General features: G+C 41.6%; 1 protein-coding gene across 9 annotated transcripts in view; it reads left to right on the top strand.

Moving 5' to 3' along the window:
- Nucleotides 1-581: 581 nt before the first annotated feature.
- LOC131234761 (uncharacterized) overlaps nucleotides 582-25,925 on the top strand; it is a 32,197-nt gene continuing 6,853 nt past the window's right edge. For 2 of the 9 annotated variants that reach the window (XM_058231700.1, XM_058231701.1), the window contains exons 1-5: nucleotides 603-1,645; nucleotides 5,395-5,721; nucleotides 6,132-6,254; nucleotides 8,810-8,890; nucleotides 9,068-9,126. In XM_058231700.1, coding sequence (XP_058087683.1) covers nucleotides 754-1,645; nucleotides 5,395-5,721; nucleotides 6,132-6,254; nucleotides 8,810-8,890; nucleotides 9,068-9,096 — 1,452 coding nt within the window. In that variant the 5' untranslated portion in view covers nucleotides 603-753 and the 3' untranslated portion in view covers nucleotides 9,097-9,126. Of the gene's footprint in view, nucleotides 1,646-5,394; nucleotides 5,834-6,131; nucleotides 6,255-8,809; nucleotides 8,891-9,067; nucleotides 9,127-25,925 lie in introns of those variants that run through there. The other 7 variants (XM_058231707.1, XM_058231708.1, XM_058231703.1 and 4 more) reach the window with 7 other exon arrangements.

Raw genomic sequence — 25,925 nt, 5'->3', positions numbered from 1 at the left:
ACAGATCATTGTCCAATGCCCATGACGAAGTGGACCAGCACGACTTTCAACAAGAGCATCTTAGTAAACGAGTGACATAGCCGGAAATGCTAGCACTAGCCCTTCTCCAACGGGAATCACGTGTGAAAGACTTTCGCAGTAACTTCCCGCGACAAAGTTAAGTGGTCCACCATAATTGTTGTGAGAAATTTATCCATACATACGAGCTAAAAATGGCACATCACAAGAATAATGAAAATTGAATATGTACCGTTGAAATATTTATTATAGGGTTACAAAAGTTTTGGATAAGGCTAGTATTTTTGGATTTTTAGTTCATTCTAGTTAGGAATGACCTTTTAAACGACATGAATATATGAATGCCATATAAACACCACGGTTTGACCTAAAGGTGTTTCAACGGTAGAGATTTCCTAGTCACTTTTTTCTATTGTGGGTTACTTGATTATTGGATGTGCCTAATTTTTGGGTCCACGTCCTAACATGATCTGAAAAAACGGATGGACGGGGGTGGATTTCTAACAAACATCACGGTGGGCCCCACATAGCTTTTCGTCGCAAGAAGTTCTCGGTCTCCCCTCGCGCGACTCGTATCAAAATATCTATCGCACGTAAATTATAAAATTATCTTTTGCCTCCGCCTCGCTCGCTGCAGGAAAGAAAAGACCCAAATCCCTTCGTCAGTCGTCGAAGAAGCAGAAGACGAAGAACAAGAAAAAGAAAAAAAAACATGTTTGCAGGACTACCATTCTGATGGTTACGCACGCCTGCAAGCTCAGTCTCCCGCAGGCCCACCCAACTTCGGTGGTCTCGTCCCTCCTCTTCGAGCCCACCTCCAATTCTCTAGCACTCATGTGCACCGATTCTTCCGTACTCCTCCACCATCCGATCTCCCTCTCCTCCCCGCCCTCTCCCTCCCCGTCTCCATCTTCCATTCTCATCCCTCCTCCCTCCACGTCAGCATCCTTCCTCCGGCTCCACCCGTCCCCTGACCCCGCCGCGGCCCGTGTCGTCTTCCTCGCTGCTGGGCCCCACCGCTCCTCCGTCCTCCTCCGCGCTTGGATCCTCCGCAGGACTGAGGGTTTTGCCCATGCCCAGCTCAATATCAAGAACGGCAATGGGAAATCAGGCGCTTCCGGGGCCATCCTCGATCTCAGCCATGGGTTCTCGATCAAGGTAGCAGGGTCCATCAATGTCGTCGTCGTCTATTCCGCTTCTGCTGGAAAGATTTGGGTCCTCTCCGCGAGGCTGGTTGATTGGGAGGATGGCCGGACGGGTGTCGATTTGATGAAGTGCGGGGTTATCGAATGCACGGTCCCGATTTGTTCGGTTTTTGCTTCGGCGGGGTTCTTGTTTTTGGGGCAGGAGAACGGGGTCCGGGTTTTCCCGCTGAGGCCAATTGTGAAAGGGCGGCTTAGTAGGAAAGAGAGGGACTTGGTGAGGAGAAGAGTGAAGGAGGATTTGAACGGCGGATTGTTGAAGAATCGGGTGAAGAATTTGAAGAATGGGGTGATCCAGGCAGTTAGTGGAAATTCAGTAATTTATAGGAAAAATGCAGGTATTTGTTGCAATGGTGATTTAGAAGGGGTACTGGAGGATCCGTCAGATGGTTCTGAAGGAAAGGCTGAGGCGGATTATGTTTCAGGTGAGTTTGTGAAGTACATTTTAAGGAATCAATATCCACACCCACCTGATTGATTCATGCACCAGGTTTTGTTGGGATTGAAACAGTAAAAAAGGGCACTGTTTCAATCACCAAAAGTAGAAAATGGGTGTGCAAATCAATTGGGGTGGCTGTAGATAGTATCTCTCTTGTGGCAATTACACTCCATTTTGAAAGTAAGTTCTCTTTTGGCACTAATCAATCCAAAAAAGGAAAAAAAAGAAACTCTTTTGATACTTGATTTGTGCTAGAGATTATTAACTGTTTCAGTGAAATCTGTATCCGTGATTTTGGTTTTTTCCATTTCGATGAAAATTCTTGAGGTTCTATTTCAATGCTACAAGTTCCAACTGAGTTTGTGTTGGTGACTTATATCTCCTAGTCTTTAATATGGAGCTGAGCTTGAGCGAGTGTTGTAAAAGAAGTGGTCGAGTTGATTGGAGTGGGAAGCTTTGCCTAGGCCCGTGGATGTTGGTTTACCACCTAGTCGGTGGTTGACTAGGACTTTATAAGCTCAGGTTATAAAGAATGAAAGATGATGACTAATCTAACCCCTGAATAGCATCCATACAGGAATGAACTCTATTTATGGCTTCAGACTCGTGAATTGTGATGGTTGGATTTGTATGGAATATAAGAATTTTGATGATTGAATGGTCTGTGCTCTACTCGTTGGGTGTTTGCCTATGCTATTTCCTGCATTTTGACTACATTGGAGCTGGAGGAGTTGGATGTGGGGATCTACATTATTGCAGTAGGTAAAACTTGGAGCAGTAGGATTTTTTGGAGTTGAGAAGGATCCTATGTATTCACTCTTTCTGTGAGTTACTTTAGTGCTGATATTGCTTCAACTTCCCATTGGCTACTTTGGTATGTCTGGACTCCTTTTGGGTTGCTACCGCATGCTACTCTCTGCAAAATCCTCATTTGTTATCATCTTGAGAGGACATGGTTTCCTAATAGACTTGTTTTTAGTTAGTTCAACGGAAGAAATCATTTGTTTTGTCCTTTCATGCACATGGTGTGAAGCCTCTTCCCAGATTTGTTTAGAGTGATGATGTGGGTAATGATTGCTTCCATATTGGATCCCTTGGAAGCTTGGTTGTGTGGTACTTTTTTGGCAATTTACTGATTGCCTTGGAGCTTATGCAGTAAGCTCTTTTGTGGGCTTTGTGGAAGTAGCAAAGCAACATGATTTGAAGGGTAGGTGATTCTTCTGCAGATGATTACTGGATTGTTGATAAGGGTTCTTAACTTGTTACCCTTGGTTAGGCAAGAAGTATTCTTCTTACGTAAAGATGATTTTTGGAGGAATTGGAAAAAGGTCAGGGCCATGGGATCAAGTTCGTAGCTTGATGGTAGGCAGTCGGCGCCTCAACATTAAGACAAGCCTAACTTACTACTAAACAAAAGCAGATGTCATGGCCATGCCAATTAAGTCAAGGTGGATAAAATTTTAGCATATTGAAGCTACCTCCAGAAAGTTCCTTGCTCATCGGAGTCCAAAATCTAATGGGGGTGGAGTGTCTCTTGGATCAGGGTTAGCTTTTCTGTTTTCTATTGGCATAGGGAACTCGAATAAGGTGTAGGTGCTCATGCTTCATGTTTTGCAGATGTCATGGAACCTTGCAAGTCCTCCCATTATAAAGGGGACTCCCTCAACGCAGTCAAATAGATGGGCACAGGCAATTGGTAAAAGTTGTGGTTAGATGATCCAGTATAAGACAACAGAACTTAAATGTGGATTTGTATACTCCTTTTTGTGTTGCTCTTTTTGGCTATGGTGTCAACTTCTAAGCTAAAGATGGGGTTGTTAGATTAACATTGGTTATGTGGATCACCTTTCTTTGTAATTCTTGAGCGAAGGTGCTTTAAATTCTCTCTTGCCTTTTCTGTTTTTGTGCTATTCCTTGGACTCTCATTTCAGTGAATTTTTGTTACAATAAAAGCGCCATATTAGTTTGTTTGCAGATGACTTAAACTTCTCATTTCGAGCTCTTTTTAAAAAAATAATAATTTTAATAGCTATTTTTATGCATATATTTCGTTTTTGTATTGGTTATTCTTTCCATTATGCTTGCCACTCATCCAAATTTATATGTGGTGAGTAATATTGATTTTGTAACCCTTGTATGGATACCCTAATGTAATCTATTTTTTCTGATTGGACCCTCATTCACCTTTTGCATAATGGATTCACACAGTCACCCTCTTCTGCTTGAATTCAATCTTATTTTTCACCCATCCTCAAATCAATGTATTATGGTCATTTACAAGAAAATCACTCACTTTCAACACCTTTCACTCTACCTTGGTGACTATTTCCAGTGGCGTGTATGATCCCTTGCACACCTGTTTCCGCAAGCTAGAAACATGGATAATTACTCCTTACTAATCTAGGTAGCTTCCAATGAGTCAATGTTGAAGAATGTTCCTAGAGTCATCCAGGTGAGGGAAGTATATGTCCTGATGTGTCAAGATGTGAATAGTTTCTTGATTCATGCATTTTGTACACGTAGGCCCATGGTTTAGGAGTCTAGTCCATTGATCATATGTGCCTCAGGGTGATGTGCATATCCCAGAAATCTTTCAGATTGGATGTGCATACCATACCCCACAGTTAGAAACATGGATAATGACTATTTCTAGTGGCGTGCATTATCCTTTGCACACCTGCTTCCTCAGGCTAGAAACATGGATAATGACTCCTTACTAATCTAGGTAGTTTCCAATGATTCAATGTTCAAAAATGCTCCTAGAGTCATCCAGGTGAGGGAAGTATATGTCCTGATGTGTCAAGATGTGAATAATTTCTTGATTCAGGCATTTTGTACACGGTAGGCCCATGGTTTGGGAGTATAGTTTGTTGATCATATGTGCCACAGGGTCGATGTTCATATCCCAAAAATCTTGTAGATTGGATGTGCATACCTCACAGTTAATTTTTTCTTAATTCCACCTAGTAGCAGTTGCAACTACTGGTCCCTAGCTTGGATAAAGGACGGTTGATGTTAGCTGGGCAGCCAATCATCAAACTTTTGCCAAGCTACCATGAGGATGAATCATTGTTTAGAATATTCAGCAGAGCAGGATGCTTAATGCTAACCCCAAATAGCTGAAACAAAGCTATGATGATGATAATTTTTCTTAACTGTCCATCTGCACTCCACTGATTGAAAAGCAAGGATCTTCCCAACTGGAATATGTTTGGGCCATCTCCCATTGGTGGCAAACCCCATCAGATCAACAGGTCCAGGTCATACCATGGGACTACCTGTATCTGCCGTGGTTATGGTACACTTTACATGTCTTGGTCCATCAGGACCCGTAATTCCTACATCCATGTAGGCTGACTGGAGTATCCTTCTCTTTTTCTGATTGGCAGGTGATGCCCTTGTTTCCATTGTGATGGTATGTTTGTGCATTTTTGCATTTTATGTGAAGAAAATACTTGCTTTTGTTGGTATGTTCTTTTCCTGTGTTGCTTCGGCTAGCAGGCCTTTAATAAATTTCCATTACTCTTTAAAAAAAAGAAGAAAATACTTGCTTTTGTTTCATTATTTTACTTGCTTTCTAAATTTCCATCAATTTTGCATCCAATGTTACCTCACTGACCTACATTTCTGAAAAAAAAAAAAGAACATTCTTTGGCCTTAGCAAGCTCTTTGAAACTTTGCATAATGGGATTGGCTAGTAGATCCGTTGATTGTGCCTTACAATTTTATTCGCAGCTAAGCATAAGACTGTGAAACTGAGGCAGGACTCAGGTGAGCTTGGCTCATTATTCGTGGCATTCAAGGTCCTGGAGGTCGAAAGGTCAAAAAGTAAGCCAGCAGTACCGGCATCTCTAAAAGCTGTTTCAATCCATGCTCTTTCCCGGCAAAGGTTTCTAATCCTGGACTCGGTTGGTGATGTTCACCTCTTGAGCCTGAACAATATTTTCCTTGGATCAGAACTCACCAAGCACAGTTCAACACCCTTCAAAGGTTGTCACATGAGGCGTTTGGAGTGTACCATGAAAGTGCAGATGCTAGCTGTTCTTCCCGATATTTCTACGAGTATGCTACCTTTTATTCCCAAGGAATGCTACTTGCACATCTGCAAGCACCAAACAAAAGCATTTCACGTGCCAAAGTGGCATGCATGTTTGAAAACCTTTCTGTTCATCAGGTATGCCTCACAGTGAATGCACCTGGTTCAGAAATAGGCTCCACTCAGTAGGTGGGCTACACATGTATGTTGAATGTGGACTGTTGTCTGTCCTTTTCTAACTCTCCACCTTTCGCTTACATGTGGCCCACTGGCAGTTCCTTGATGAGTGTGCACTTGTATGCCACTTTGGTATGGGTCACATCTGTTTGGCATTTGCAGCGGAATCTGCAAGTAGATGTGTCTTCATATCTGCTGTGATTCTGTGAGACTGCCGAGCTGGTTTTAGTTTTAAATGCTGTTTTCCATCATGTTGCAGGAACACAAACTGTGTGGCTGTCAGATGGATGCCATTCAGTGCACATGACATCGGTAGCTGATATGGATGCTGCTACTGTTGGTGAGAGTGATAAAAAAGAGGAAAAGCTAATGCAAATCTCAGGTTTTTCACATACTCATGTTATGATGATTAAGTAAATTTAATAGATATATACATGATGAAATCTTAATTGTGAGCAGCGCCTCAATTTCCTAAATTGTAGTGCTGCACCTGAATTTGACTAATGGCCATTAGTCCTTGATCTTGATCTGGATGGATCGTTGGGCGACCTCCACTGTGGATGAGCCATCGTGTGGACTCGATAATCATACTGCTGCCATTCAATTGGACCTTTACATTCAGTTATGTTCCACTGTCAGTGATATTCTTTTCTACTGTGCATTTGTGGGTCACTGGTTGGATGGTTAAAATCACATGGTTGATGAAGTTTCTGCTGTTGCGGATCCAATGCAGGACCTGGTCCGAACTGTGGACTGTTGCTTTGCGTATCCAATTTGAGTGCCAATTCATATATAAAGAAAAAAGGGTATCCATCAAATAATGAGTCCAATTTGACTGTACTGGGTGATTAATTAGGTGTTCCGTGCTTTATTTAAAAGAAGGCATGCTGCTTACAGGTTAATTACAACTATGAACATGTTTCATGTTAAAAATTGAAGGGAATAACCACTGATGAAGCTCCTTGTTCCTGACCTCATTGTTATTATATATCTATTTACTTTTGTTTCTAATCTAAAGGTTTTAAATCAGTCAGACTAAAACAGAGTATATGGAACACAATTTTCATAACAATAGTTGTGGAAATGAAGAATTAGATAAGATTGCTGACCAAGAAGCACTTGAAAATGATCATTTTCAATATCTTGTATCAATAATTCATGAGAGCAGAGAGATTGAGAAGGATGTTGCTCATAAAATTAGTGCTAGGTGGATGAACTAGAGATTTGGCTTTGGAGTTTTATGTGATCACCGCATACCAATCAAACCGAAGGGGAAATTTTGTAGGATAGTTATAAGACCAGCCATGCTTGATGGGACAGTGTGTTAGGCTGTCAAGGAATAACATGCTAATAGGATGTGTAGTTGAAATGAGGATGTTGAGATGGATGAGTGACCAGACGTGGAAGGATAGAATTAGAAATGAATACGTCCAAGGGAACTTGGGAGTATCACCAATAGGTAATAAGATGAGGGAAAATAGACTTACATGGTTTGACCATGTGCAATGGAGGCAGGAACTACACTAGTTAGGGGTGAGTTAGTTGAAGCAAAAGGCTCTGAAAGGTAAGGGGAAGGCCCAAAAGGACATGGATGGAAGAACCAAGAAATGATTTGATGACATGTGGTTTAACCGAGGATGTGGTCCTTGATAGAGTGAAATGGAGGAGTGGGATTTTTTTACCCCAATTAGGTGAGGTAATGCTTAGATGACGATGATGATTTACTTCTGTTTCTGGTGGCTTTGGATAAAACACAAGCCATGCCACTGTCTTTGTAAGTTTGCTTCCAGTTTGCGCATTTTGCATAAGCTCTAATTCTACTGGTGACTAGAGTTGTCCTTTTGAATTGTGTTGGAAACCCAAATCCTGTTGTCCTATTTCATTATTGGATTTTCAAGAAGTTGGATTATGATTGTTATGGGGAATCTCATATGGCAGTTTGAAAGTGAGTTGCTTGAACCAGCAGCAATGATGCACTCCAGCTTGCCGAGTTGGCCCATAATTGTGTGGGCCACTCCTGTAATGAGAAAATAAAGAAGATGGGTTGATGCGATGATCACGTCATGTGGGTCCCATTTGTTTGACATTTGGTGCTGCTTAGTTGGGTTTTTAATTAACCATATGATTAAAGTATGGATGTTAGAGCACATAACTTAATGGTAGATAGGGTGTATTTCAACATTGACGTCTTGGGTTCAATCCCAGCTTAACTATCCCAAAAGGAAAAAAGAAAATGGGTCATGAAGACTAGGATTAGTTTGAATTAGGTGAATTTTGTTTGAAGCTGGGTTTCATAGTTTTCAAGAAGCTAGTAGAAGGTTATAGAGATGGCAAGAGGTTGTTAAAGAGTCCTTATGCTTAAGAAGTCAAGTGTGATTAGGAAAGTAGTCCAAAATCTAGTCGCAATAGAGTTCGAGTGGGAGATTTGGAGATGAACAGATTCATGTTTTATATTTACAATTACTTTGTGCATTTCGAGAACTTTGGTTCTTCAAAAGGTTTGAATCGATCTATTGTCATAGGCATATCTCTTACCCTTCGATTAATTTCTATTGCTTATGTTTTGTTTTACTCAATCATTGCTATCCGAAAAGGCTCTTGAACACGCATTGATGTAGATGACAGCCCCTCTACACGCAACAACATTTTGCCAAATCCCTTCTGGCCATCATTTTGTTTAATACTTTCTGGTCCACCTGATATGTGGACCACCCTGATTTTTGGGCCAGGGCCCATCCATTGTTGGGCCCTCCTGTTGGATGGCTTGGATAAAAAACATGTGCCAAGTTGGCACTGGCAGTGTGTAGAGGGGCTGAGATCTATATGCCTATGGCCGTGGAATAGGCAAATATGGGCTGATGATGTGCTTTTTATATTAGACATATTTCATCTTTTTCTTCACAATCTAATCCTTGTTCTTTCTTCTTTTCTTGTTAGCTATTCAAGCAATATTTACTAGTGAAAAGATTCATGATATCATTCCTTATGCTGCAAATGGGATTTTGATTCTTGGTCAAGGTATGATGTGTTCTTGAGTGTGGATATCTTTTGAACTGGAAATAGTATGTTAAGTGCACTTTGGCCTCATTCTTCTGCATCCAACTCTTTTCTGCTACCTGAAGAGTTCCAGTTTTGTGTGAAACATTCGGCTGTGTATTGTAGAAGTGCCTGATAATTTCGATGCATGTTTTACAGGAAGTATCTTTGCCTATGCTATTGCTTGAAGTCAATAGATGGTTTTATCTTCTGTGGTGGTAAGGAAATATTCTCGTTACACTATCCTATTCTTTCGATGCTGCTTGTGAATGTTAAAGCGACATTGTCACATTCATGTTCACTTGTTCCTATTGAAAATTAATTCTTGAAACGCATGAAATAATCTTTCATACATATTGAGACCATCCATTTAGGTATTTTTCATGAACATGCATGAAATATTGCCACACTAAAATCTTGGTTAACGTTCTGGTCCATGTAGTCGTTATCATTGACTTGTTACTGTAAAGTGTAAACAATCACATGATGTGAGGAGGAATAGTATTTTGGGAGAGAGTCAAGAGGGTTGTGTAGAGATTAGATTAATCTCTCACCCAAATCACATCCTAAAGCTTGGATAAGGTGGTTGATGATGATGATAACCCTAATATTTTAGTATAAAACCCTAAATGAAATGACATGGTGGGGGAGCACCAAAACATAACACACCCATACACAATAAAATACTTAACATACATCTAGCTCCACACACACACACACGCACACGAATACATGATCTCCTATTGTCAAGTAAGTTTAAACTTCTTTCCATCATCACTGAATAGTGTTAGATATTCATAGAAATAGAGATCTCACTGGTTTGAAGGTGAGTCCAGAAATTCCATATCTTGGGGGTGGCAGCCTCTCTTGTCCCTGGAGATTGGAAACTCTTACTAGAGAAGTTTGTGATGTGCGTTAAGGGCAAAACTTGTCTTTGGACATTTCCTCAGGAGGCAAATGCTAAAGCAGATCATCTAGCTAAAGGAGGCATGGGCAAAGACTCTCTCATTTGTCTGTTATTTCTAAGTTGGGTAGAAGTGCATTGTTGCAATGCCCTTCTCTTTTATTTTGTATTTTCCATGTTGTATTGGCCCTCTATGGGCCCCGTTGTTTCTTTTTCTTTCATTTTCAAAAAAACCTTTCATCGTCATCATTGTCATCATCGACGTCATCATCATCATCAACATCAACATCAACATCAACATCAACATCAACATCAACATCAACATCTAAGCCTTGCCCCAATTAATTGGGATCGACTACATGAATCCTGTTATGCAACTCCACTCTATTAAGGGCCATAACTTCGGTTAGACCATAGGTCATCATGTATTTTCTTACTAACCGCAGCCATGTCCTTTTGGGCTTTTCCTTTGCCCTTCTAGAGTCTTAAACTTGTACCAACTCACTCCTAATCAATGCAATTCTTCCCTCCGTCACACATGACCAAACCATGTAAGCTTACTTTCCCCCATCTTATTAGTGCCTATCGGTGCTACTCTTAGTTCCTTCAACTGTGTTTATTGTTACCTATCGTCTTGCCATTCATCCATTTCAGCATCCATTACTCAAAAGGAAAAAAAAAAGGAGATTGCTCCTTTTCTTATGCGTGGGGCCCATTTGGAATAGTGGTGTGAATCTCGACTTTTTTTCTGAAAAGATTTTGATTTAGAGAACTTATGCATTTTTTTTTGTCCAAAATGCCCCGGGGGGAAGCCGAAACATGTTAAAGAGGGTGCCATTTCCAATTCATTTTTTGTTTTTTCTCCTTCTCGAAACAAATTAGGTTGGCTACTGATAAAAAAGGATTTGGCTGACTCTATATTATTCAATCACAACTTCTCGCATGCCAAGAGGCTGTTAAAAGTTTTTACTTGATTCAAATATATGAAAGTGTTTAGCCTTTGTAGGGGTTGCCCATTAAGTTGTGGTTCATGGAGATATTCGTCTTGGTGGGGTCGTGTTTAGGAGGTGGTGGTAGTAGATCCGACGACAGGTGGCACAGAGGTGAGAATGGCATGCCTCTGTGTAAAAGAAGCGATCAACAAAGATCTCAGTCGTCATGGGGGAAGAGACGGTGACTCTCAAGGTTCTAATGGAGAGTTGAGGGCCAGTAAAAAGGAGATTTCATCCATTTCAACATCCATTACTCAAAAGAAAAAAAAAGGAGATTGCTCCTTTTCTTATGCGTAGGGCCCATTTGGAATAATGGTGTGAATCTCGACTTTTTATGTGAAAAGATTTTGATTTAGAGAACTCATGCAAATTTTTTTTTTCTTGTCCGAAACGCCCCGAGGGGAAGCTGAAACATGTTAAAGAGGGTGCCATTTCCAATTCATTTTTTGTTTTTTCTCCTCGAAACAAAATAGGTTGGCTACTGATAAAAAAGGATTTGGCTGACTCTATATTATTCAATCACAACTTCTCGCATGCCAAGAGGCCGTTAAAAGTTTTTACTTGATTCAAATATATGAAAGTGTTTAGCCTTTGTAGGGGTTGCCCATTAAGTTGTGGTTCATGGAGATATTCGTCTTGGTGGGGTCGTGTTTAGGAGGTGGTGGTAGTAGATCCGGCAACAGGTGGCACAGAAGTGAGAATGGCATGCCTCTGTGTAAAAGAAGCGATCAACAAAGATCTCAGTCGTCATGGGGGAAGAGAGGGTGACTCTCAAGGTTCTGATGGAGAGTTGAGGGCCAGTAAATAGGAGATCTCATCCATTTCAGCATCCATTACTCAGAAGAAAAAAAAAAGAAAAGGAGATTGCTCCTTTTCTTATGCGTAGGGCCCATTTGGAATAGTGGTGTGAATCTCGACTTTTTATCTGAAAAGATTTTGATTTAGAGAACTCATGCATTTTTTTTTTTGTCCGAAACGCCTCGAGGGGAACCCGAAACATGTTAAAGAGGGTGCCATTTCCAATTCATTTTTTGTTTTTTCTCCTTCTCGAAACAAAATAGGTTGGCTACTGATAAAAAAGGATTTGGCTGGCTCTATATTGTTCAATCACAACTTCTTGCATGCCAAGAGGCCGTTAAAAGTTTTTACTTGATTCAAATATATGAAAGTGTTTAGCCTTTGTAGGGGTTGCCCATTAAGTTGTGGTTCATGGAGATATTCGTCTTGGTGGGGTCGTGTTTAGGAGGTGGTGGTAGTAGATCCGACGACAGGTGGCACAGAGGTGAGAATGGCATGCCTCTGTGTAAAAGAAGCGGTCAACAAAGATCTCAGTCGTCATGGGGGAAGAGAGGGTGACTCTCAAGGTTCTGATGGATAGTTGAGGGCCAGTAAAAAGGAGATTTCATCCATTTCAGCATCCATTATTCAAAAGAAAAAAAGAAGAAGAAGGAGATTGCTCCTTTTCTTATGCAAAGGGCCCATTTGGAATCAGGGTGTCCCAAAACGGTTACGTATCGGCCGTAACGGCCGATATGTAACGGTAACGGTGGTACCCGTTACGCGATACGGGGCTGTATCGGCTGAGTCGTTTTTTTGTACACGTAACGGCCGTTACTGACCCGTAACGGCTGTTACGGGCCTTGGAAAAAAAAAAGAAAAAGAAAATAAATAAAAAAAACCCTAACCTTTTCCTTTCTTTTCCTCTTCTTCTTCTTCTTCTTCTTCTTCTTCCTCTTCTCGGCCTGCTACGACGCTGCGGCTGCGGCTGCGGTCCTCCTCCTCCTCCTTCTTCTTCTTCTTCTCTCTCTCTCTCTCTCTCAATCTCTTCTTTCCCTCTTTTTCTTTTCTTTCTTTCTTTCTTTTTTTCTTTTCGTTTCCCTCTCTCTCCATTTTTTTTTTATTTGCAGCAGCTGACTGCTGTAGGTACGTGTCACGCTGAGACGAGCGCTGACACTCCTCGAGCTCCGAGTTGTACGAACGGTTCAAAGGAGATCAAAGTTTTATAGGCTCCACAGTGATGTATTTATTATATCCACACTGTTCATCTATTTTTAAATATTATTTTATAGCATTACCTAAAAAATGAATCGTATCCAAAGATCGTCCGGACCACACTAAAAATAGCAGCGGAGGTGATGATTTTCACCGTTAAACAATTCGTAGGCCCACCGTAACATTTATTTTCCATCCAATTTGTTCATACGGTCAAAAAGACCCGAATGAAAAGGAAAAACAAATTTTATATTGATCTAAAAGTCATGTGAGCCCAAAAAAGTTTTCAATGGTAGACGTTCAATCCCCCATTGCTTTTTGCAGTGTGGTCCACTTGATAATTAGATCTGTATTATTTTTCGTGTCAAGTCTTAAGACAATCTCGTCAAATGAATGGACGGTTTAGATATAACACATTCATCATGCGTGGGGCCCAAAAAAATTTGACATGTGTGCTACACTTCACAATCCAAGTCTCACCTAATTTGAGGCCATAAAAAATTGCACCAAAGACATTAATTTAAAATTTACTAATTAAATTATAAACTGCAATTGCTAACTCACAATGCCAAAATCAAATTATTTGAATAGTTTTTAATTGTTATTCGGTGTAGTCTTATTTTTTAAAATAGGGCCTTTTGGTTTTTTTCATGATTCACTATCCAATAAATGTCCACTAATACATAAGTGGGATAATGACAATAAATTGCATGAATTTGAGGCTAATTTGGGGCATTGATTGGCCCTTCAAGTCAGACCGAAATTGGCAACGCCATCTACCTAAATTTAATTTCATTTTTTTAAAGAACTACTAGGAGAAAGATATTAAATTGTTAAGTATATAAATTAGATATTTAGAAAATTAAATATATACATTTTGTAGTCAAATTTCAGGTTACTTGGTTTAAAAATTAATCAGACAGTCCGATACAGCTTCTCACCAAAGAGTGGACCGTTACACCACCATAAACATGTTCTAATTTATAAATGAATGCCTATTTGGAATGCTTAGAATATTCCGGATTTAATACATATTTTTTTTTATTTTTTTGGCAAAAAAAAATTTTACGCCGTTACGGGCCGTTACGCCCCCGTATCGCCGTTACGACCCCGTATCCGTATCGGTTTTGGAGGTCACCGTTACGCCAACCGATACCGATACGGGACACCTTGTTTGGAGTAGTGGTGTGAATCTCGACTTTTTATTTGAAAAGATTTTGATTTAGAGAACTCATGCATTTTTTTTTTTTGTCTGAAACGCCCCGAGGGGAAGCCGAAACATGTTAAAGAGGGTGCCATTTCCAATTCATTTTTTGTTTTTTCTCCTTCTCGAAACAAATTAGGTTGGCTACTGATAAAAAAGGATTTGGCTGGCTCTATATTATTCAATCACAACTTCTCGCATGCCAAGAGGCCGTTAAAAGTTTTTACTAGATTCAAATATATGAAAGTGTTTAGCCTTTGTAGGGGTTGCTCATTAAGTTGTGGTTCATGGAGATATTCGTCTTGGTGGGGTCGTGTTTAGGAGGTGGTGGTGGTAGATCCGACGACAGGTGGCACAGATGTGAGAATGGCATGCCTCTGTGTAAAAGAAGCGATCAACAAAGATCTCAGTCGTCATGGGGGAAGAGAGGGTGACTCTCAAGGTTCTGATGGAGAGTTGAGGGCCAGTAAAGAGGAAAGGAAGGTGTAAAGAGGAGGCAGGGGTTCGGAAGGAGAAGGGGAGAGGAGATGGTGGACGAAGACTCTCAAGGTTATGATGCTCTTGTGGAGCACTAGATGAGGGAGTGATGATGTGCTCATCGCCCATTGGTTGTGAGAGGATAGGTAGCGGTGGAGATGATTGTAGGGAGGCACATGGTAGGTTGGGAGTCAGGTTCAGGTGAGATACGAGGCTCAGGTGCGAAGACAAGCTCGGAGTTGAGGTTTGGGTAGAAGAGAAGTAAGATCAGCTACTAGGTGGAGACTCGGGGTTAGGGCTTGGAGGAAACGTGGCGTCATTGCACGACACATGTTCATGCTCTCAAGTAGAGGCATTAAATGTGGTCGGCGGAAATAAGGAGAGCCTGCCATGTAGCCCGACCCATGCGAACCCCATCGCACATTTACCCCCCTTTAGTCGTCACATGTGATGTCATGGCATGGGGTAAGGATTGGGAAGTAAACCCCATGGAGACAAACACACTTGCCTGCCTGGTCTGGGGGGGGGGGGAGGGAAGGAATGGGAGATGTTTTGATAACAGGAGCAATTCAATAGTTGAGGCTTTTAGTATGCTGAAGCTCTGTCTGGCTAATTGGGCCTACTGTATAGATGCTTTAAAGGATTGTTCTTTTTTTTTTTTTTCTTCTTCTTTAAGTTAGCTTGATGCCTTTTGCACCATCTCGAAACCTTTTCAAGAAAAGTTTTGTTATCTAAAAAAAAAAAGAAAAAAGTAAAAAAGAAAAAAGAAAAAAGAAAGTGTTTAACTTATATTTTAAAGTGTGGTTGACTTCAGTTGGTTCACCTCGAACAAAAAAACAAAAAACCAAAAAACAAAAAACAAAAACAAAGTCCTGTCAACTGTTGTTAGAGGTGTACACGAGTCGATCAGAGTCGAGCTTGGCACAACTTGACTCAGCTCGGCCCCTTGCTGACCTTAGCTTGGACTTGGCTCGACTCGGTCCACGAGCCTGACTGGCTAGCTCAGCTCGGTTCGGTTAGTAGCTCGGGCCAGTTCGAGCTAAGTTCAAGCCAAGATCGAGCCGAGTTCGTCTGTGCAACATTTTCACAAATACATGAACTGCACTTTCAAAATCTTGCTGTATGTAAAACAGCAGCGATGGATTTACAGGTATTTCATCAAACACCTTGTAAACCACATAAAAATCAAGAAAAAAAGGGTATTTTTTTTTCATATACGTACCTTCCTTGCCACCAGCCACACTTCATTGAGTCATTTCATCAAACACTTGGTGAGCAACAACAATATCAAAGTAACCGAGTCACCGAACTGAATCGATCCGAGTTGAGTCGAGTCGAGCTCGGGCAAGCTCGAACTCGGTTCGAAAATTTTTCGAGCTAAAAAAATTAGCTCGACTCGGCTCGAACTCAGTTTCGAACCGAGTCGAATCGAGCGAGTTACCAAGCTAACTCTGCTCGTGTACAGCCCTAATTGTTGTTAAATCATAGCCTGCAAGATGGAATATCTGTTTCGCTAAGTATAATCTGTGCCATCTTGGTAGATTCTCTTCTCTACAGAAGTTTCTGAGGTAGCAATTTGAAACTATTGAATTGGGAGAGGTTACTAATTAATTAGAAAATGAAACCTTCAACTCTTCACTTGTAGTAGATAGATAGATGTCAACTTTATTCAATCAATCAAATGATCAATCATTGTTCTTAGCATGCCCAATGGCCTATTTGTAGGTTCAATTACAAGATAGATAGATAAAAAAATGTCAACTTTATTCAATCAGTCAAATGATCAATCATTGTTCTCAACATGCCCAATGGCCTATTTATTGGTTCAGTTAAGACTCTAGAATAAATGTCTCTAAAACCTTCCTTTGCTTTCTATTGGCCCTTAATAGACCTTGCACTAAATCCACTCAACTTGTAACCTTAAGTTACTCAACTTGCAATTGACAAACCAATCCAACTAGGGAAACTAAATATAAAGAATCAAAATCTTCTGAAACTTCCACATATAGCAACTGTATGATATGTACAAACCCTCCAAAAGAGGCCCTATATATATATATATATACATATATATATATATATATATATATATATATATATATATATATATACATATATATATATCCCGCTACCAGATTATCCGGAAGGTAATTCAGAGTCCCGCTACCAGATTATCCATAAGGTAATTCAGAGTCCCTCTCTTAACTAGCAGCATATGTCCTTTAACCGGTCCCTTCACCGCCCCGTGTCAAGATCAGACCTGTTTGTCTCTCCTATCGAGACATGCAAAGAGGGATGCGTGGATTTAGAGGAGAGCGGGATGGTTTCTTCTTCGACAAGATACATGCCTTCCAGGGAACACGTGGACCGTCTCAATCGACGCTCGTGTACAACTTCGGGACAGATGACAGACTCTCAAGTGTTTTCTCCCCTTTTGCGTCATACGTAGTGCTTCCCATATGCAACCGGACTCGCTGGAAGCCTCTCTCACCCTCCCGGTCTCGGGTTCCTTAGCTATCACCTCCTCCATTCCTCCTACCTCGTCGCCAAACCCATGGTCTGAAGACGCTGAGTCGATCGGCCGCCTTCTGTCTGATCGTAGTTAGTCTGATTTCCAATCGTGGCCTTCCTCGCTTATCTCCCATTCCTGTTCATCTCCTCCTGTTGATGCCTTAGAAATGGGTCCGATTACTCTTTTCCAAGACAACGATCCCTCTCATATCCTTATGGCGGAACCTCTACAAATGATTGCCGACTCCCAGATAGATCTGCAACCGTCTGATACGAATAGAGCTGACTTGCTGACTAAAATTCAGAAGAAACGATGGATCAGAGAAGCCATCGGAAAGGTGGGGAGATCCCTTGGCCTCTCTTTCGAGGACAGATTGGAGGATTACGTTGCTTTATTCCAATGCATAGAAAACAGAGGCAGACCTATTGGGAAGTGTCGATCTTCACCAAAACATTTACTTAAGATTTCAGGCAGTCGTGAGTTGCAACGCCTAGAAGCGAGCCTTGGTTTTATATCGGCTTCTACGTCAAAACCAAGGCGTCAGGGTAATCGGGGAAGTGTAGTGAGTCAATAAAGATCATTTCTTGGAACGTCAGGGGGCTGGGCTCTGAACACAAAAGGAGCTTGATGAAAGCGTCCATTAGCAGAAAAAACCCATATGTAGTGTGCTTTCAAGAAACGAAGGTCTCCCGGTTCAAGGATTATCTTCTGGCTTCTCTGTGGAAGGAAAGGGATGCAAAGTACTTAACGGTGGATGCGGTGGGAAGTTCGGGTGGGATACTCATTGCATGGAAATCGTCCAAGTGAGATCTCATCTCTTCCACTGCTGGCACCTTTTCGTTGACAGTTATTCATCAAGATAAATCTTCTTCTGTTAAATGCTTGCTGACTGTTATCTATGGGCCTACCAATGACTCTCTCAGGTCTGCTTTTTGGGAAGAGCTCACTCAGGCTAGAGAGTCTTTCTCGGGGCCTTCGTGTGTGGTTGGTGACTTCAATGTCACTCACTTTGCGGAGGATTATTCCAGAAGTAGAAGGCCTTCCCCTGGAATGCTGCGCTTCTCCGAATGGATTCAACAGGAGCAACTCATCGATTTACCTCTTCTAGGTGCCAGATTCACATGATCCGATGGGCGGGCAAATCCTATCCAATCTTGGCTCGACAGATTTCTTCTCTCTCCGGAGTGGATCAAGACTTTCCCGACAATTAAGCAACTCGTCATGCCTCGCACTACATCAGACCACTGCCCTCTTCTCTTAAGTGAGGAAGAAGACAATTGGGGCCCGAAACCTTTCAGGTTTAACACTGCTTGACTCCAGTCTGAGGGTCTTCGGCAGAAGATCATTGAATGGTGGTAGTCTTTCCAGGTGGAAGGGTATGCTGGTCTTCGATTGCTATGTAAACTCAGACTTCTCAAGACTAAGCTCAAGGAATGGCGGCAGGAGGTGACTCAAAAGAGAGAGGTTGAAATTGAAGTCCTTCTATCAGACCTCCAATCAATAGACGTTGAATCGGAATCTAGGTCGATGTCGAAAGAGATGCTGGTCAGGCGCATATCTATAATTCAGGAGCTCTCAAGTAAAGCTTAGGAAGAGGAATCCTCGTGGAGGATTAAATCCAGAATCAAATGGATCGCTGAGGGGGACAAGAATACTAAGTTCTTCCATAATATGGCCAATATGCACTCTTGGTCTAAGGCCATCCTTAGCATTTTCGATAAGGGAAGCAGAGTCGAGGACAAAAAAGAGATTGCTGGGTCTGGACGGGTAGGTATGAGACGTCCTGTCGATTGACAATTGGGTTAGACCGAGATTAGATAACATTTCTTTCAATTGTTTGTAGGTTGCTGATGCTCATCAGTTGGAATCTCAATTCTCTGAAGAAGAGGTCAAGGCGGTAGTTGATGCGTTGGGTGGGGACAAGTCTCTAGGACTGGATGGCTTTCCGATTAGTTTCTATCAGACTTTCTGGCAAACTGTTCGGATCGATGTTCTTTCGTTTCTCCAGGAATTCCATGAAAGAGGTAGATTATCGAAGGGGCTTGGTGCAACCTTTATTTCGCTCATTCCTAAGGTGGTGGGTGCTGCTTCTTTTGCTGAATTCAGGCCCATTAGTCTAATCGGGAGCCCTTACAAAATCCTTGCGAAAGTTTTATCCTCCCGGCTTTCTAAAGTCATTGAGTTGCTCATCTCTAGTAATCGGAATTCATTCATTAAAGGCAGGCAGATCACTGATGAAGCTCTTATCGCTAATGAAGTTCTTCATTCCTGCCACAAGGCTAAGTCTGAAGGTGTTTTCTGCAAACTGGATGTTACCAAGGCTTATGACCATGCATAATGGGGCTACGATCATGAGATCCCATGGTAGGCCTTTCTTGATTGTCGGGCCCACTCTTTTGAATCAAAATGTCGTCCCCTAACTAGGAGGCCCTTCTTGGACGTCGTCATCGATCCACATCGACGGGGGTCCTCCTTCTTCTGGCGTACGTGTGTAGGGGGCGGCGTGCGTGCGCGTGATGTCCCTATCAATATCAATGCCAGGATTGGCGGTCCCACTCACACATATCCAATTCGCTGATGATACACTCATTTTCTCAGAGGCATTGCAAGAAAAAATTGATGATCTTCTTATTGCTATCCGCTGTTTTGAAGCTGTTTCGGGTCTTAGGATCAATTTTAGTAAATCCAAATTGCTCGGAGTAAATGTCCCCCAGCACCACTTACAGAGATATGCCGATACTCTTGGATGCCGCGTAGAGTCTATTCCAACATACTTTGTTTGGCTGCCTCTTTGCATTGGCCCCCCGCCGAAACACATATGGGATAGGGTCATCAGCAAATTTCACAAGTATCTGGCTTCCTGGAAATGCCGGTATTTGTCCCTTGGTGGGAGACTGACCCTCATTAAAGCAGCCCTCTCTAGCCTACCTCTATATTTTATGTCATTGTTCACTTGTCCAGGGTCGGTTATTAAGTGCATCGACAAAATTAGAAGGGACTTTCTGTGGTTTGGTAAGGATAATCAGAGGAAGTTCCATTTGCTCGAATGGAAAGAAGTGTGTAAAGTGTTCAGTGAGGGAGGCGCAAACGTCAAGAATCTGAAGCTCATGAATTTAGCGTTATTGGGGAAATGGACCTGGAGATTTGCCTCGGAAAATGATGCCTTGTGGAGTTCCATAGTTAAGGGTAAATATGGGGTGTCCCAGGGAGGTTGGTGGCCTAAACAATCTTCCTATTATAAGGCTTCCTACGTATGGAGGGGTATTCTAAAAGCGAAAGACCCTGTCTGTTCGAACAACAGTTGTGTGTTGGGTCATGGTGCCTCGATTAGGTTTTGGGAAGATATCTGGTGTGGCGAAAATTCTCTCAAGTCTCTATTCCCTTAAATTTACAGACTTGCTCCTGACAGAAATATATTCATCAACAGGCGTTCCTTTTCCATGCTCGATCACTCTGTTTGGGACATCAGATGTACTAAAAATCTAAATCAAAGTGAAACTGATGAATATATGGAGCTCCAGAACTGTATCTCTCAAGTAAAGACTATCACTTCTCAGCCTGATAGTATTGTTTGGCCATTGGAGAAAACAACATCATTCTCTGTTAAGTCTCTCTACGCAGCAATCTATCCTGCGGCGCAGATCACGAGCGAATTCTACTTATTCATTTGGAAGTACAAGGCCCCGCCTAAGTACATTTGCTTCGGGTGGTTGGCAAGCCGTAATAGAATTCTCACCATAGGTAACCTGTCTAAGAGAGGCATGCAGCCGGTTAACATTTGTCTATGTTGTACGCGTCACGCAGAATCGGTGAATCATTTACTGGTTCATTGCCATTTCATCTCCTCTATTCTTGCCGACTTTTGTCAGCAATTTTCGGTCAGTTGGTGCGCTCCAGAATCTGCAGCTAAGATGTCATTTGATTGGAATGGGTTTAAGCTTGGTAAAATTAACTCCATCATCTGGCGTATCCTTGCCATCTGGTAGGCTGTCTGGGAAGAAAGGAATGATAGGTGTTTCAATGATCGGTCGTCTTCTAGTAGGGTAGTAGGATCTAAGGCTAAAAGGCTGGTCATCGAATCGGCTGTTAATGTAAATGTTTTAAAGAGGGTTGATATGTCTTTTCTCGGTGATTAGGAGCTTTCTGTTATCTCAACAATTCGCTTCTTTCTTGTTTTTTCTTTTTTTTTTTTTTTTATATTTTTTTTTATAAAATCACTGTTATCTATTAAAAAAAAAAAAAAACCAAACATATCCACATAATAGATTTATAGAATTCATATTTGTAACACAAAGGGCTTAGGCTATCACATATGTGGTGCACGAAAATATAAAATATTACGAGAGTGACCCACTTAGAAGTAGGGACTTCCAATCTAGCATGGGTAGTGTAACAACCATGTGAAAAGATAATGACACCAATAAAATCAAGTTTGGGAAAGGGATTTACAAAAAAGTTAGATTTTCGTTAGGGTTTTGGGATTTATGGTTTTTCTTTTTTAGAATTAGGGATCTAGGGATTAAGGTAGGTCTGGAGGGGAATCAAGGAGGGAAGGTACCAAAAGGGGCCCCACATGTGGATATGTTTTAAGGATGTAGATTTTCTTTTTCTTGGAGTCTAGCGATTTGATTGCCTCCTCGGCGACGTCCCTTTTCTCCCCCGCTTTGTCTCCCTTTCTCCTTCTTTCTCTTTTCTTTATATATATATATAGTCAGTGAATTTTCAAAAAAAAAGGGGCCCACATGTGGCAGCCTGTACGGACGCACGTGTGTGTGTCCACTTATGGGTGAGTAGGGAAAAAGAGAAAGGAGGTGGATTGGGTTGGGTTTTGATGGGTTTAGAAGAGATATAAGGGAAAAAGGAAGAAAAAGAAGAAGTGAAGTACCTTGTTGGAGAAGAGAAAGAAGAAGAAAGCATGTTGGAGGAATCTACCACCCATCAAGACTCTAGGATTTAGAACAATCTAGGGCTAGGGTTTATAAATAATAAACCAAAAAAGAAAGCATAAGAGAGTAAAAGAAGAAGGAAACCTGAACCGGAGGGCAGTTCCCACGCGCAGACAACAACAATGGCCTAGACGCACGTGCGTGTGATCACGGCCGTACGTGTGTGGGGGCCCACTATTCAGTAAAAGGCTACCTTGGCCTTGGTCGGCTAGGGATGGACTCCAAAACCCCCAAATCTCAGCTCGATCCGATGCACGGTTTGTGCCTGGTGTTCCGCCGAAGTTTCAGCCCTCCTGCAGAGCCAGATTCTGGAAATCTACTGTAGAAAGAAAAATGGCTACAAGATTTGCAGATGGAATGCTTGTAGGAGGAGAAATATGGATGGAAGAAGCCGGGGGCGAATCGGGATATATGTGGCGTCGCACCACGGTAATTAACCCTTCGAAGAAGGGAAGGCTTTGCACCCAATTAGGCTTCACAGCTCAGAAAGTAGGAAAACGCAGAATTTTTTATTAATCTTCAATGAATCCAAAGAACTATGGTGCCTATTTATAGGAAAACCCTATACCCCAAAACTTGCGCCATGTGCGCAACCTATTACTTGGCGATGAAGTAAACTAAAATAAAAACCAAACAAAGAAATATGAAACATTCATGATGTTCTAAATAATAACAATAAGCAAAACCTACAATATTAAATCAATTCAACTAGTAGGCTACGATCATGAGATCCCATGGTAGGCCTTTCTTGATTGTCGGGCCCACTCTTTTGAATCAAAATGTCGTCCCCTAACTAGGAGGCCCTTCTTGGACGTCGTCATCGATCCACATCGACGGGGGTCCTCCTTCTTCTGGCGTACGTGTGTAGGGGGCGGCGTGCGTGCGCGTGATGTCCCTATCAATATCAATGCCAGGATTGGCGGTCCCACTCACACATATCCAATTCGCTGATGATACACTCATTTTCTCAGAGGCATTGCAAGAAAAAATTGATGATCTTCTTATTGCTATCCGCTGTTTTGAAGCTGTTTCGGGTCTTAGGATCAATTTTAGTAAATCCAAATTGCTCGGAGTAAATGTCCCCCAGCACCACTTACAGAGATATGCCGATACTCTTGGATGCCGCGTAGAGTCTATTCCAACATACTTTGTTTGGCTGCCTCTTTGCATTGGCCCCCCGCCGAAACACATATGGGATAGGGTCATCAGCAAATTTCACAAGTATCTGGCTTCCTGGAAATGCCGGTATTTGTCCCTTGGTGGGAGACTGACCCTCATTAAAGCAGCCCTCTCTAGCCTACCTCTATATTTTATGTCATTGTTCACTTGTCCAGGGTCGGTTATTAAGTGCATCGACAAAATTGGAAGGGACTTTCTATGGTTTGGCAAGGAAAATTAGAGGAAGTTCCATTTGCTTGAATGGAAAGAAGTGTGTAAAGTGTTCACTGAGGAAGGCACAAATGTCAAGAATCTGAAGCTCATGAATTTAATGTTGCTGGGGAAATGGACCTCGAGATTTGCCTCAGAAAATGAAGCCTTGTGGAGTTCCATAGTTAAGGGCAAATATGGGGTGTCCCAGGGAGGTTGGTGGCCTAAACAATCTTCATATTATAAGGCTTCCTACATATGGAGGAGTATTCTAAAAGCGAAAGACCCTGTCTGTTCCAAAAGCAGGTTTGAGTTGGGTCATGGTGCCTCGATTAGGTTTTGGGAAGATATCTGGTGTGGCGAAAATTCTCTCAAGACTCTATTCCCTCAAATATACAGGCTTGCTCCTGACAGAAATATATACATCAACAGGTGCTGCTGTTCCACGCCCGATCATTCAGTTTGGGACATCAGATGTACTAGAAATCTAACTCAAAGTGAAACTGACGAATATATGGAGCTTCAGAATTGTATCTCTCAAGTAAAGACTATCACTTCTCAGCCTGATAGTATTGTTTGGCCATTGGAGAAAACAACATCATTCTCTGTTAAGTCTCTCTACGCAGCAATCTATCCTGCGGCGCAGATCACGAGCGAATTCTACTTATTCATTTGGAAGTACAAGGCCCCGCCTAAGTACATTTGCTTCGGGTGGTTGGCAAGCCGTAATAGAATTCTCACCATAGGTAACCTGTCTAAGAGAGGCATGCAGCCGGTTAACATTTGTCTATGTTGTACGCGTCACGCAGAATCGGTGAATCATTTACTGGTTCATTGCCCTTTCATCTCCTCTATTCTTGCCGACTTTTGTCAGCAATTTTCGGTCAGTTGGTGCACTCCAGAATCTGCAGCGAAGATGTTGTCTAATTGGAATGGGTTTAAGCTTGGTAAAATTATCTCCATCATCTGGCATATAGCTATCCTTGCCATCTGGTGGGCTGTCTGGGAAGAAAGGAATGATAGGTGTTTCAATGATCGGTCGTTTTCTGGTAGGATAGTAGGTTCTAAGGCTAAAAAGTTGGTCATCGAATGGACTGTTAATGTAAATGTTTTAAAGAGGGTTGATCTGTCTTTTCTCGGTGACTAGGAGCTTTCTGCTATCTCAGCAGTTCACTTCTTTCTTGTTTTTTCTTTTTTCCTTTTGTGTGCTTCTTCTTCTTTTATTTTTTTATATTTTTTTTTATAAAATCACTGTTATCTATTAAAAAAAAAAAAAAACCAAACATATCCACATAATAGATTTATAGAATTCATATTTGTAACACAAAGGGCTTAGGCTATCACATATGTGGTGCACGAAAATATAAAATATTACGAGAGTGACCCACTTAGAAGTAGGGACTTCCAATCTAGCATGGGTAGTGTAACAACCATGTGAAAAGATAATGACACCAATAAAATCAAGTTTGGGAAAGGGATTTACAAAAAAGTTAGATTTTCGTTAGGGTTTTGGGATTTATGGTTTTTCTTTTTTAGAATTAGGGATCTAGGGATTAAGGTAGGTCTGGAGGGGAATCAAGGAGGGAAGGTACCAAAAGGGGCCCCACATGTGGATATGTTTTAAGGATGTAGATTTTCTTTTTCTTGGAGTCTAGCGATTTGATTGCCTCCTCGGCGACGTCCCTTTTCTCCCCCGCTTTGTCTCCCTTTCTCCTTCTTTCTCTTTTCTTTATATATATATATAGTCAGTGAATTTTCAAAAAAAAAGGGGCCCACATGTGGCAGCCTGTACGGACGCACGTGTGTGTGTCCACTTATGGGTGAGTAGGGAAAAAGAGAAAGGAGGTGGATTGGGTTGGGTTTTGATGGGTTTAGAAGAGATATAAGGGAAAAAGGAAGAAAAAGAAGAAGTGAAGTACCTTGTTGGAGAAGAGAAAGAAGAAGAAAGCATGTTGGAGGAATCTACCACCCATCAAGACTCTACCCTTACACAATTCAATTGGAAGAGAGGGTTTCTTACAAACCCTAAAAACAAAGAGGAAAATACCCCAAAAACATAACGACCTTTTTTTTTCCTCCTTTTCTCAAGCTCTCATTAGGGTTGGACATCCACCTCCCCTTTGCTTTTATATTATAACTTTTAAAAAATTACAAATATGCCACTCACCTAAGTGACATGGCCCATCATCCAAAATGAGTAAACTAAAACACTTACCATCAATCTTAACCGTCAAATAAATCCTAAAAATAACAAAAACATAAATGAAAAGATCTAGGTCCAAGGGGCCTAGATCTGGAAGATTTGGTAGCTCGTTGGCTTGATTGACAAGATCCAACGGTTGGATCAACAGGAAATAAAAATTCAATGACTAAAATTTTCTTTTAAGAAGCCCACATGCATCATCCCTAAGTGGGGTCTTCCTGATGCATGTCCAATGCACGTGAGGTTTTCAAAATGGCCCGGCGGGCCTCATCTGGAACTCGTCTCCCATCCACAAAGAGAGCTACACTGATGTGGGTGGCCGCCTCTGTCTCTAATACACCCGAGCAAGTCCTCTGATGTCCCCCATCACCCCACAATGACGTAGCAGGGTAGTTGAGAAGGAAAGAAGAGGATAAGAA

This window comes from Magnolia sinica, chromosome 19, assembly GCF_029962835.1.
Source record: "Magnolia sinica isolate HGM2019 chromosome 19, MsV1, whole genome shotgun sequence".
NCBI lineage: Eukaryota > Viridiplantae > Streptophyta > Magnoliopsida > Magnoliales > Magnoliaceae > Magnolia > Magnolia sinica.
This window is presented reverse-complemented; position numbering and strand designations above follow the sequence as displayed.